The sequence below is a fragment of the Erinaceus europaeus genome, chromosome 10 (assembly GCF_950295315.1).
Source record: "Erinaceus europaeus chromosome 10, mEriEur2.1, whole genome shotgun sequence".
Lineage (NCBI taxonomy): Eukaryota > Metazoa > Chordata > Mammalia > Eulipotyphla > Erinaceidae > Erinaceus > Erinaceus europaeus.
In genome coordinates this window covers 81,627,692-81,640,089 of record NC_080171.1, presented here as the reverse complement: position 1 = coordinate 81,640,089, position 12,398 = coordinate 81,627,692, and the positions used below count along the sequence as shown (strand labels likewise).

General features: G+C 41.3%; 1 protein-coding gene across 1 annotated transcript in view; it reads left to right on the top strand.

Moving 5' to 3' along the window:
• Positions 1-734: 734 nt before the first annotated feature.
• The window catches only part of WDR31 (WD repeat domain 31), a 29,120-nt gene continuing 17,456 nt past the window's right edge, over positions 735-12,398 (top strand). Inside the window, 7 exon segments of the mRNA XM_060199994.1 lie at positions 735-808; positions 811-871; positions 1,550-1,679; positions 5,918-5,992; positions 7,343-7,487; positions 7,586-7,686; positions 10,182-10,249. Of these exon segments, the coding sequence (XP_060055977.1) occupies positions 772-808; positions 811-871; positions 1,550-1,679; positions 5,918-5,992; positions 7,343-7,487; positions 7,586-7,686; positions 10,182-10,249 (617 nt within the window). The 5' untranslated portion in view covers positions 735-771.

The following is a 12,398-nucleotide window of genomic DNA, read 5'->3' as shown; positions in this document are numbered from 1 at the left end:
GGGAGTCCCTTCACAGGCGGTGAAGCAGGTCTGCAGGTGTCTATCTTTCTCTCCCCCTCTCTGTCTTCCCCTCCTCTCTCCATTTCTCTCTGTCCTATCCAACAATGACAACAACAATAATAACTACAACAATAAAACAACAAGGGCAACAAAAGGGAATAAATAAAATAAAATTTAAAAAAAAAATGAATTTTTAAAATTTATTTATAAAAAAGGAAACACTGACAAAACCATAGGGTAAGAGGGGTACAAATCCACACAGTTCCCACTACCAGAACTCCATATCCCATCCCCTCCCTTGATAGCTTTCCTATTCTTTAACCCTCTGGGAGTATAAAGAAGAAAGAGCATAATAATAATTATAATAATAATATTATTATTAAATGGGGAAATTACAGGAGTTCAATAAAAAAAAAGAGGAATTTATTTTAAATATAACCAGAAGCTGGGCTGTGGCATATCTGGTAAAGTGCAATATGTTACTATGTGCAAGGACTTGGGTTTGAGTCCCTGATCGCTACCTGTAAAGAGAAAGCTTCATTAGCAGTGAAGCAGTGCTTCAGGTGTCTCTCTCTTCTCCTCTATGTCTGCCCCTTCCCTCTAAATTGTTCTCGATTTCTATAAAGAAAGAAAGAAACAGAAAGAGAGAAAAGAGAAAAAACATAACCATATTACTGTTATTTTGCTTGAAAAGGTTAACAGTTTTTATTCTTCCTTTTACTAAACAGAGAATACAACATCCAGCAGCCACAAAGGGATGCTCCTACTCAGATGCCATCTAAACAAGCTCTACCTCAGAAGGCTTTGTGTGGATTCATCCTGTGATGGGGAAACTGCAAAGCAAACTCAAACACAGCACTTATAAATACAGGTACCAATTCAGCCTTCAGCTCCCAAGTCTTTTCATATCCTATTAAAATTCTCCACTAAAAAAGGAACGGGCATTGATGACCTTCCCTGGAAAAGAATCAGTTTAGTCTGATATTTGTTTGGTTAGGTTTTTTTTTTTTTGGGGGGGAAGGGTGTTGGTAATATATGATATGTATATGTTAGATTATTATTAGTATCTGTAGACACCCAGAGGTCCTATGGCTTTGGAAAAAAATTAACCTTTATTTTTTCTTTACTGGGGGGATTAATGCTTTACAGTCGACAGTAAAATACTGTAGTTTGTACATGTGCAACATTTCTCAGTTTTCCACATAACAATTCAACCCCCCTCTAAGTCTGCTATCATGTTCGAGGACCTGAACCCTCCCTCCCACTCCAGAATCTTTTACTTTGGTGCAAAACACCAAGAATTAAATAATTTATATTATGAGCAAAAATCCTATGAATCCTGGCTCAAGGATTATCATTTATCAGATTGTCATCATTCAGTTATTCTGAGCATTTTCTGACTCGGGCACTATTTCTGGCAATGCTAGTGAGGTCTTTGTCTACTCCTTTTCCATCTGTCCCCTCAGCCTGGCCTGAATTGTTGCTGTAACCACCCCTTTCTTAATCCTGTGTCATTGGGCCTCTCATTTTCCACCCTTTTTTTTAGCAGGCCTGATGGAATTATAGAAGAGAAGATTCAAACTAAAGCTTTTCAAGAGTACAGTCCAGCTCACGTGAATTCTGTCTCTGCTGTTGCTGCTCTGAATTCAGATCTTTGTGTCTCCGGAGGAAAAGATAAGGTGGAGTTTGGAGTGCTTCCCAGAGAACCAGTTTATTACAGGGAAGGGAAGGTACTTTGAAAGGGAGTAAAAGTTTTGCATTTCTGGCAGCAGTACTGAATAGCATAAAAACAGTGGGCTTGGAAATTAGAAAGACCGGGTATAAATTTCTATTCTGCCACTTCCTATTACCTTGGGCAAGTTTTAGATTTTTCTTGCACTTCAGTTACCTTCTCTGTTAAATAGACATAATAGTGCTAACTTCACAGGTTGGTAATATCCTTAACACTATGCTAGCTCATCCACAGGTTGTTTATTCTTCTTCTAGCGTTTGCCCTTCTTCCGTAGCCAGTCAACAGCGTCAGGTTGAAAGCTGTCAGGAGCTGCTTGTTGCTGGCTTTGAAAGTGACTGGGATCCATGTGGATTCAGTCGGCTAGGAAGGATCGTCAGTTTCCTCAATGAATGGGTACTCACGGGATGCACCACGAGAAGGTCGACCCAATGCATCCCAGGTTGTTTATAATGACGGTTATCACTATTTCAATCAATCCACCTGAGTTGTCAGCAAAAGAGGCCCTCTAGTCTCCTTCTTTGTGATACTGTTTTCCCCAATTGTCTGCATCCATGTGCATCATGACTCCTTCATTCAGTGTTTTTGTCCATCCTCACATTGTCACTTTGGATCTGGTTACTTTCTTTTCTTCATATTTGGATTTGTTGTAACACTCACATGCTATTGGTAACAACAATGTTGATTCTTTTATAATAAATAATGTTTCTCTCTTTTTAAACAAAATTTTTTAAATTATCTTTACTTATTGGGTAGAGACAGCCAGAAATTGAGAGGGAAGGGGTAATAGAGAGTAAAAGAGACAGAGAGACACCTTCACTCCTGATCCACCACTTGTGAAGCTTCCCCCCTGCAGGTGGGGACCAGGGGCTTGAACCTGGGTCCTTGGACACAGTAGTGTGTGGACTTGAGCAGGTGCACCACCACCCAGCCCCATGTCTTTCTTTTTTAGTAGTCCATTAGAATCTTCAAATATTTCACTGATTCTAAGATACATGTTTTTTATATTTTGATTACTTTGAAATCAGGTTGTATAAAAATTTTATGATAAAGCACAGTATAATTTAATTGATGGGATTTTGTCTTGAAATTGTTGGGTTCTTAGATGTGTGAAATTTTATTTATATGATTATTGCCTGTGAGGTATAAAGAAGGTAAGAGCTGTCCTCTCTGTTTTGCAGATTAAGAAACTAGAATTTAGGGGAGTTGGGCGGTAGAGCAACGAGTTAAGCACAGGTGGTGCAAAGCACAAGGACCAGCCTAAGGATCCTGGTTCGAGCCCCGGCTCCTCACCTGCAGGGGAGTCGCTTCACAAGCGGTGAAGCAGGTCTGCAGGTGTCTATCTTTCTCTCCCTGTCTCTGTCTTGCCCTCCTCTCTCCATTTCTCTCTGTCCTATCCAACAGTGACAACATCAATAACAACAACAATAAAAAAAAAAAACATGAGCAACAAAAGGGAAAGTAAATATTAAAAAAAAAAAGAAACTAGAATTTAGTTATGTCAAATATTAACATACTCCTTACTTTCTAGCAGTAAACTGTGGAGATTGAGCAAGAGAATGCTTTTGGAATCATGCTTAGAGTGGGAAATGCTTATGAAATAACACCAAAGTGTATATACCTGGAAAAAGGATAGAAAGAAAATTTTAGCAACAATTCTTTCTGGGACCTGGGATTATAGATAAAGTTTTTAAAAAGTACTTTTTAAAAGATTTTTGTGGGAGTCGGGCGGTGGCGCAGTGGGTTAAGCGCACGTGGCGCAAAGCGCAGGGACCGGCGTAAGGATCCCGGTTCGAGCCCCCGGCTCCCCACCTGCAGGGAAGTCGCTTCACGGGTGGTGAAGCAGGTCTGCAGGTGTCTATCTTTCTCTCCCCTCTCTCTCTGTCTTCCCCTCCTCTCTCCATTTCTCTCTGTCCTATCCAACAACAAAGCAACGTCAACAATGGCAATAATAACCGCAACGAGGCTGCAACAACTAGGGCAACAAAAAGGAGGAAAAATGGCCTCCAGGAGCGGTGGATTCATGGTGCAGGCACCGAGCCCAGCAATAACCCTGGAGGAAGAAAAAAAAAAAGATTTTTGTTTATTTATTTTCCCTTTTTTTGCCTTTGTTTTTATTGTTGTAGTAGTTACTATTGTAGTTATTGATGTCATCATTGTTGGATAGGACAGGGAGAATTGGAGAGAGAAGGGGAAGACAGGCAGAGAGAAAGACACCTGCAGACTTGCTTCACCGCCTGAGAAGTGACTCCCCTGTAGGTGGGGAGGCAGGGCCTCGTCCTTGCACTTCATGCCATATATGCTTAGCCTACTGCGCTACAGCTAGGCCCCCACCCTCGTTTTTTTTTTAATGATAAAAAGAAACAGCTGGGGGCCAATGGCGCACCTGGTTGAACACACATGTTATAATGGACAAGGACCCAGGTTCAAGCCCCCAGTCCCCATCTACAGGGGGAAAGCTTCACAAAGCAGGTCTGTAGGTATTTCTGTCTCCCTCCTATCTCCCCCTTCCCTCTTGATTTCTGCTGTCTCTATCCAACAAATAAATAATTTTTTAAAATATAATTTAAGAAGGCCAGGCGGTGAAGCAGGTCTGTAGGTGTCTGTCTGTTTCTTCCCCTCTGTCTTCCACTTCTCTCTCCATTTCTCTCTATCCTATCCAACAACAATGGCAATGGCAACAATAACATTAACAACAACAAGGGCAACAAAAGGGAAAATAAATAAATATAAAAAAATTAAAAAAATATTTTTGGGGGGCCGGGTGGTAGCGCAGCAAGTTAAGCGCAAATGGCGAGAAGCACACAGACCGTGTAAGAAACCGGGTTTGAAGGGGGTGGGGCGGTGGCGCAGTGGATTAAGCGCACGTGGCGCAAAGCACCAGGACTGGCGTAAGGATTCCAGTTCGAGCCCCTGGCTCCCCACCTGCAGGGGAGTCGCTTCACAGGTGGTGAAGCAGGTCTGCAGGTGTCTATCTTTCTCTCCCCTCTCTGTCTTCCCCCTCCTCTCTCTATTTCTCTCTGTCCTATCCAACAACTATGACAACAATAAAACAACAAGGGCAACAAAAGGGAATAAATAAATAAAAATAAAATGAGTTTAAAAAAAAAGAAACTGGGTTCGAGCCCCCGGCTCCCCCCACCTGCAGGGGGTCACTTCACAGACGTTGAAGCATGTCTGCAAGTGTCTGCCTTTCTCTCCCCCTCTCTGTCTTCCCTTCCTCTCTCGAATTCTCTCTGTACTATCCAGCAACGAAAGCAATAACAACAATAATAACAATTACAACGATAAACAACAAGGCAACAAAAGGGAAAAAATGGCTTCATAGTGCAGGCACCGAGCCCCAGCAATAACCCTGGAGGCAAAGAAAGAAATATATATATATATTTGGGGGGGGGGGTTGGGAGGTAACGCAGTGGGTTAAGCGCACGTGGCACAAAACCCAAGGACCTGTGCAAAGATCCGGCTTAGAGCCCCGGCTCCCCACCTGCAGGGGAGTCATTTCAGAGGCGATGAAGCAGGTCTGCAGGTTTCTGCCTTTCTCTCCCTTTCTTTCTTCCCTTCCTCTCTCCATTTCTCTCTGTCCTATACAATAACAACAACAATAATAATAATAACTACAACAATGATAGAAAAAACAATGACAACAAAAAGGGGGGAAAAAAAGCCTCTAGGAGCAGTGGATTTGTGGTGCAAGCACCGAGCCCCAGCAATAACCTTGGAGGCCAAAAAACAAACAACAACAAAAAAAGTATTTTTTAAAAGTATAATCTATTTCACAATAATCTTAATGCCTTTAAGACTATGAAACTGTATCTAAAATTAAGATGGGGTAAATTAACAAACAAGCAATAACAAGAATACTATCCAGTTAGGAAGAATGAAAATATACTTCCATGTAGAATTCTTCTACATCTGTAACCAGAGCCTCATCCTGAGTCTGTTCCCCTTGGGAAGTGTCATTTAAACCTAAAATTAAGATTCAGAGGAGTGCCTCAGTGATTGGAGAGAGAAATAGCAACAATCAGGAGGAAAGAAAAGTAGGGGGACATAAAGAGGACACAATATAAACAGAATTTTATTTACACAATTCATGACCAAGTATAAGAAACTAGGTAGAGAATAAAGTAAAGGCTTATTGTAAGTGAAAGTACAGTTAAATTAATACATTCAAATGACTCTCCACAGACAGTTGTGGCCTATAATTGGAAAACTGGAAATGTGGTGAGAAGGTTCACAGGACACGAACGTGAAATCACCAAGGTAAATGTCAGATGTTCACTATCCCAGAGAGAATTTGGAACTGAATAAAGGGATATTGAATAGCTCTAGGCAGAAGTGACTGAATATTCAGTCCTAAGGGGAAAAAAATAATGTTTTTTTTTTTCAAAGTAGTTAAAGTCCTACTTTAGGAAAAATAGAACAAACCATTCACTTAGCTATTGTTATAGGTACATTAGGCACAGTTTTTATTTTGTTATTAAGCTCTTAATAGCTCAGGTGCTAAGTAGAGAACAACCAAGAATAACTGTCCCTGGCTTGTCCTAATTTAACAGGGACATGTAGAGGAGGCTCATTATATATTTACTAGCTAGAAAAATGACAAAAATCATTATACTTAAGAACCTTCTAATATAGTTGGGAAAAAAAAATAACCTTTTAATATGGTTGAGAAATTTTTTGTTGCTGTTGTTTCTGGGACCTCACTTCTCTGGGTTGATTTTTTTTTTTTCAGCTAGAGAGAGATAGAGGGAAAGATAACATAAAATCAAAGCTTCTTCTAGTGCAGAATGGGTCCATGCTCAAACCTGGGTCACATACATGACAAGCCAGAAGACTGACCAGGTGAACTGTCCTATTGACCATAGTTGAAAAAAAAAAGTATTTATTTTTATTGCCATCAGGTTATTGCTGGGGCTCGGTGCCAGCAATACAAATTCACTACTCCTGGTGGCCACCCCACCCCCCATTTTATTTGATAAGACAGAGAGAAATTGAGAGGGAGGGGAAGTAGAAGGGGAAAGAGATAGATGCTTGTAGACCTGCTTCATTGCTTATGAAATGTCCTCCCGTAGGTGGGGAGGGAGGCTCCAACTCATGTTCTTTGTGCATTCAACAGGGTTCACCACCACCTGACCCCTGAAAAAAATTTTTTAAGTTAAAAAAAAAAAGGTCAATAACAGTTAAACAAAAGTGAATTCGTTAAATAGATTGCAGAGTAGATTGAGTCTCTGAAAATATTGATAGAAAATACCAGCTTAGGGCAGAGGGTAGATAGCATAATGGTTATGCAAAGAGACTCTCAAGCCTGAGGCTTCAAAGTCCCAGGTTCAATCCCCCCACACCACCATAAACCAGAGCTGAGCAGTGCTGGGGGGGGGGGGGAGAAAGAAAGAAAAAAAAAAAGAAGAAAAGAGAGAGAATACCAGTTTACAGTGTTCTCCCTTTTGAGGTAGCACAGCCTGTAGCACAGCCTGTGATATTCACATGCCAGATAGAGTGTGTCCTGAACCAACTAAAACAATTCACCTAATACACTATTCCCAGGCCTTTTTCCCTATGTAGAAATCCAGTCAAGCAAGCACACAAGAATTTTTTGTTTTTCTTGAGCAGATAGCCTGTGCTCAGAAATCAAACCAATTCTTCAGCGCCTCTCGTGACAGGATGGTCTTGATGTGGGACTTGTATGGCTCCTCACAACCACAGCAGAAGTTCTCTGGCCATGCCATGGTGGTCACTGGATTGGCTGTAAGTCCAGGTAAATCAAAGCAGACCCCTCCCACAGCTGCTGTTCTTTCTGTAAAGCCTGCTCTGAACCCCATCTCATGGACCATTTTCTTGCCATTGTTTCCCAAGACTCGTCACAACTGTGTTCTGGCTCTCGGGACAATACACTGCTTCTGTGGGATATAAGAACTGGACAGTGCATGGAGAGAGCTTCAATCTCCAGGAACTTGGTAGGGAAACAAGGGAGGAGGGAGTGAAGGAAAGGGCCTAGAAGAGAATTCAGGACATCTCCCCACACACAAACCTTTCACCACAGGCAGTAGAGGCTTGCTCATTCCTCCTTTCAGACCATGGTTCTTTCAAGGTTATTAGATTAGCTCTCTTCTTAAGGTCTTCCGCTGCAGAGAATTCCACTAATCTGTATTACAAATGTTTTTCTTATTTATTCCTCCAAAATGTAACTATAACAGTCCCCTCAGATGTGGGGGATATGTTCCAAGACATATCCAATGGATATCTGAAACTGTGGATAGCGCTGAACCATACATAGATTATGTTTTTCTTTTATATTACAAACCTGTTGTAAAGTTTAATTTGTGAGTTGGGAACAGTATCAACAATAGCTAATAATATAGACTAGTTAGTTATAAAAAGTTATGCAAATGTGACATCTATCAAAATATTGCATGTAATATTTTTTGAGTATTTTATTTATTTTTCAATTATTTATTTATTTATTTTGCTTCCAGGGTTATTGCTGGGGTTTGGTGCTGGCACTACAAATCCACTGCTCCTGGTGGCTATTTTTTCCATTTTTTAATTGATAGGACAGAGAGAAATTGAGAGAGGAGGGGGAGATAGATCTGCTTCGCCTTTTGTGAAGCATTCCCTCTGAAGGTGGAGAGCATGGACTTGAACCTGGGTCTTGCACTTAACCGGCTGTACCACCACCCAGCCCCTTTATTTTATTTTCTTTTTTTAAATTTTTTATATTTATTTATTTTCCCTTTTGTTGCCCTTGTTTTTATTGTTGTACTTATTATTGTTGTTATTGATGTCGTCATTGTTAGATAGGACAGAGAGAAATGGAGAGAGGAGGGGAAGACAGAGGGGGAGAGAAAGATAGAAAGACAGACATCTGCAGACCTGCTTCACTGCCTGTAAAGTGACTCCCTAGGCAGGTGGGGAGCCGGGGACTTGAACCAGGATCCTTAAGCCAGCTCTTGCGCTTCGCACCACGTGCGCTTAACTTGCTGTGCTACCGCCCAACTCCCTTTATTTTATTTTCTAATGAAAGGGAGAGGGAGAGGGAGAGATAGAGAGACACCAGAGCCTGTGGCTTATGATGGGGCTGAGGACTGAACCTGTGACTTCAGAGCCTCAGGCATGAGTGTCTTTTGCATAACCACTATGCTATATTCCCAGCTGTCATGTAATAATTTTCAACCATGGTTGGGAAAATCAAAAGGTCATATGAGGGGAAACTACTATATTCCTTATTTCATGTGTGCCAGACACTCTGCCCAGCCACACTAGAAACAAGACAAGTGACCTGTCTTGGAATTCATAGCTTATATTTACTGTGCATTCTCTATACATAACATGATAAAGAGGAATAAGCAAGACCCTTTGTTTTATTTGCAATGTGCTCTGCTTATAAAGACATTTGCTTTCTGGTGTCTGAACTCCATAGTCTTTGGGTATCACTCATACCTGGATTCAAATCCCCCAACCTTTTTTTTAGCTGTGTTACTAAGAAAGTTATATAGGGTCTCTATTTTTCATTGTAAATTATATTGCCTGATGCAGTAGATAATTGGGTTGTTGGAAAATTCATAACCTATTTTCCATGTTTTTCAGTGGTTATCAGATGTCAGACATCTTTTCTAATTTTGAAGACATCTATCAATGGCAAGATGTATTTGTTTTTAACCTCTGTGTTTTTGAGTGTGCTAGAAGAGAAACCACCTTTCAATTTTTGAAAGCCTTTTTCATCCCTACCCAGCAGAGGGCTCCAGCAGCAGACTGTAGGGATAAAGAGAAGCAAGAATTATTTTTGTGAACCATATGATGCCTTAGATTTATGTTTCAGTGGTCCTTTCAAGGGCTGCTCTCTTTAGCTGCTGCCAACTAGCAGTTTTCTAGCACATGTTTGGGCTTCGGGCACCCTGGGAGTGTCCACGTGCATTTTGGAACTCATTTGGCCCAGCTGCTACCATTGCTGCTGCTCTACTAGGAGATGCTAGTAGAGCTGTCTTTTTTTTTTTTTTTTAATTTTTAAAAAATATTTATTTATTCCCTTTTGCTGTCCTTGTTGTTTTATTGTTGTAGTTATTATTGTTGTTATTGATGTCATTGTTGTTGGACAAGACAGAGAGAAATGGAGAGAGGAGGGGAACGGAGGGAGAAAAAGATAGACACCTACAGACCTGCTTCACTACTTGTGAAGCAACTCCCCTTCAGGTGGGGAGCTGGGGGCTCGAACTAGGATCCTTACGCTGGTCCTTGTGCTTTGCCCCACCTGCGCTTAACTCACTGCACTACCGCCCGACTCCCTAGTAGAGCAGTCTTATGGGTATCTACAAAAATATGATTTCTTGAAGTCAGTCTAATAGTTCAACATCCTTGAAAATTAGTGCAGAGATGTTATTCAGCATAATTTACAGAAATTATAGCAGAGGAATGACATGGTATGGAGAAGAGTTGAAAACTTTACTTCTTCCAGGTCACTCACCTATGTTGGGTCCCCAGGGAACCATACATACTACAAGCATCTGAAGATAAAACCATCAGGTGGGCTTATTGAGCAGAAGTGAAGGTGTTTCTGGTGAAGGTTTGTGGCTCCCATGTTTACATGACTCCATTCCCACTCTGCTTCTCTATATCTGCTCTCTGCCCTCTGCCCTCTGCCCTCTGCCCTTTGCTATAAAATGGGACCTTTCTGATTTGGCCCCGTAGATCACTTGGGTAGAGATTGAGTGCCCATTCAGGCCTGGTAAAAGCTCTTGTTTTGGATGGTATCAAAACAGCTGACTCTTCCTGTCCCCTGTGTGAATGTGTTTAATTGACTTCACAGTCACTTGCACCTTCTACCTCTTCAAGCCGCCTGGCTCTGCAGTTACCCTTGCTTGGCTCCTGCTATTTTCAACCATCCAGCTCTCAAGTGAAGTACTCTTTATGGAATAGGGCTAGGATCCATGAAGAGACTCAAATAAAGTGAATTGTTATTAGACTAGAAACTTTAGGTCTTAGAAGAGATTCTCCTAAGAAGTAGGAAGAGGATTCGACTTCCGGAGGCGGAGCTACAAGCAGCAGATCACTTTCTCTCCTCTCCTCTCCTTTCCTCTCCCGAATCAACTAGGAATACCAAAGGAGACCACCCAGACCGAAACAAGACAGGACTAGAATGACCACAGGAACCCAGTAAATCACCCGTGAGTACAAACACGCGTGCCTGGTGACAGGAGAGAGGGGCCTAAGGAGAGATTAAGTGACTGCTAACATTCAGCAGTTTATCAGTGGAGACACCACCTCCAGTCTGCTCCACAACAAGGGGACAGCTGAAGGGAGGAAAGGACTCCCCAGAGACTCACCAAGTGCAACTCTGAGTCTCCATTGCTACTACCCTCAGAATCTGGAGCAGCAACAGGGAGGGACACCAGGGTACAGAGATCTAACTGGGAAACTCAGGAGAAGACCTATACCTCCTTGGCATAGCTGAGGGGCTGTGAAAGTCTCTTTGCATAACCACTGGATTATCTCTGCCACACCCTGCTTTATCTCTTGGTCAGGAGTCAGTGATTAAGCGAAGAAGCCTATTGATAGTTTAAAAGCCCTCAGGCACCCATAGCCTATAGGGAAGAAAAAAAAGAGGCTTTTACACCACTGAGCTCCAACTCAGGGATTGAAAAAAAACTGTTAACTTCCACCACGGTAAACCCTTTAATTAAATTACTTAGACACAAGTCAATCCAGGCAATAGTGATCAATAATTTGAAAAGTACTGATAAAGGGAACTCATAACATAATATATAAAATGGTTAAAACAACAAGAAAAAATATTGGAGACTAGAACCAGGACAAGAGTCCAGCTAAAAGTCCTCCAGAAGGTGAAGCACAAAACAACGAGTTCAACATCTAAACATTAGCTAAGGAAATAATAACAGGAGTGAGTAAAGAATTTGAAAAAATTGTAATCAGAAATGCAGGAACAACAAATGAGAATATGGAAGAAAATTCTAATAATCTCATGGTTATTAGAGAGCTGAAAGCTGAAATCTCTGAGCTAAGAAGGCAACTAGCTGAACAAGCTAAAACAGTATCAGACAGGGCAACAAAATAGATGAACTCCAGAAAGCAGTAGAGGGCAGAGAGAATAGAATCTATGAGGCTGAGGACAGAATTAGCAAGATTGAGGATGAATTAGAGACAACTGAAAAAGAAGTAAGAGATCTCAAAAAGAGATTAAGAGATGCTGAAAACAACAACAGAGTCCTATGGGATGACTTCAAAAGAAACAATATACGCATTATTGGCTTACCAGAGGAAGAAAGAGAAGGAGAGGAAGAAAGCATTCTCCAGGCCATAATAGCTGAAAATTTCTCTAGTCTAGACAACACCAAAGACATAAAGATTCAAGAAGCCCAGAGGGTCCCAAAGAGAATTAACCCAGACCTAAAGACACCAAGACATGTCATACTTAGAATGGAAAGGAATAAGGATAAAGAAAGGATCCTCAAGGCTGCAAGAGAAAAACAAAGAGTCACCTACAAAGGAAAACCCATAAGATTAGCAGGAGACTTCTCCATACAAACACTACAGGCCAGAAGAGAATGGCAAGATATTTATTGAGTGCTCAATGAGAAAGGCTTTCAGCCAAGAATACTATATCCTGCTAGATTGTCATTCAGACTAGATGGAAGCATCAAAACCTTCTCAGACA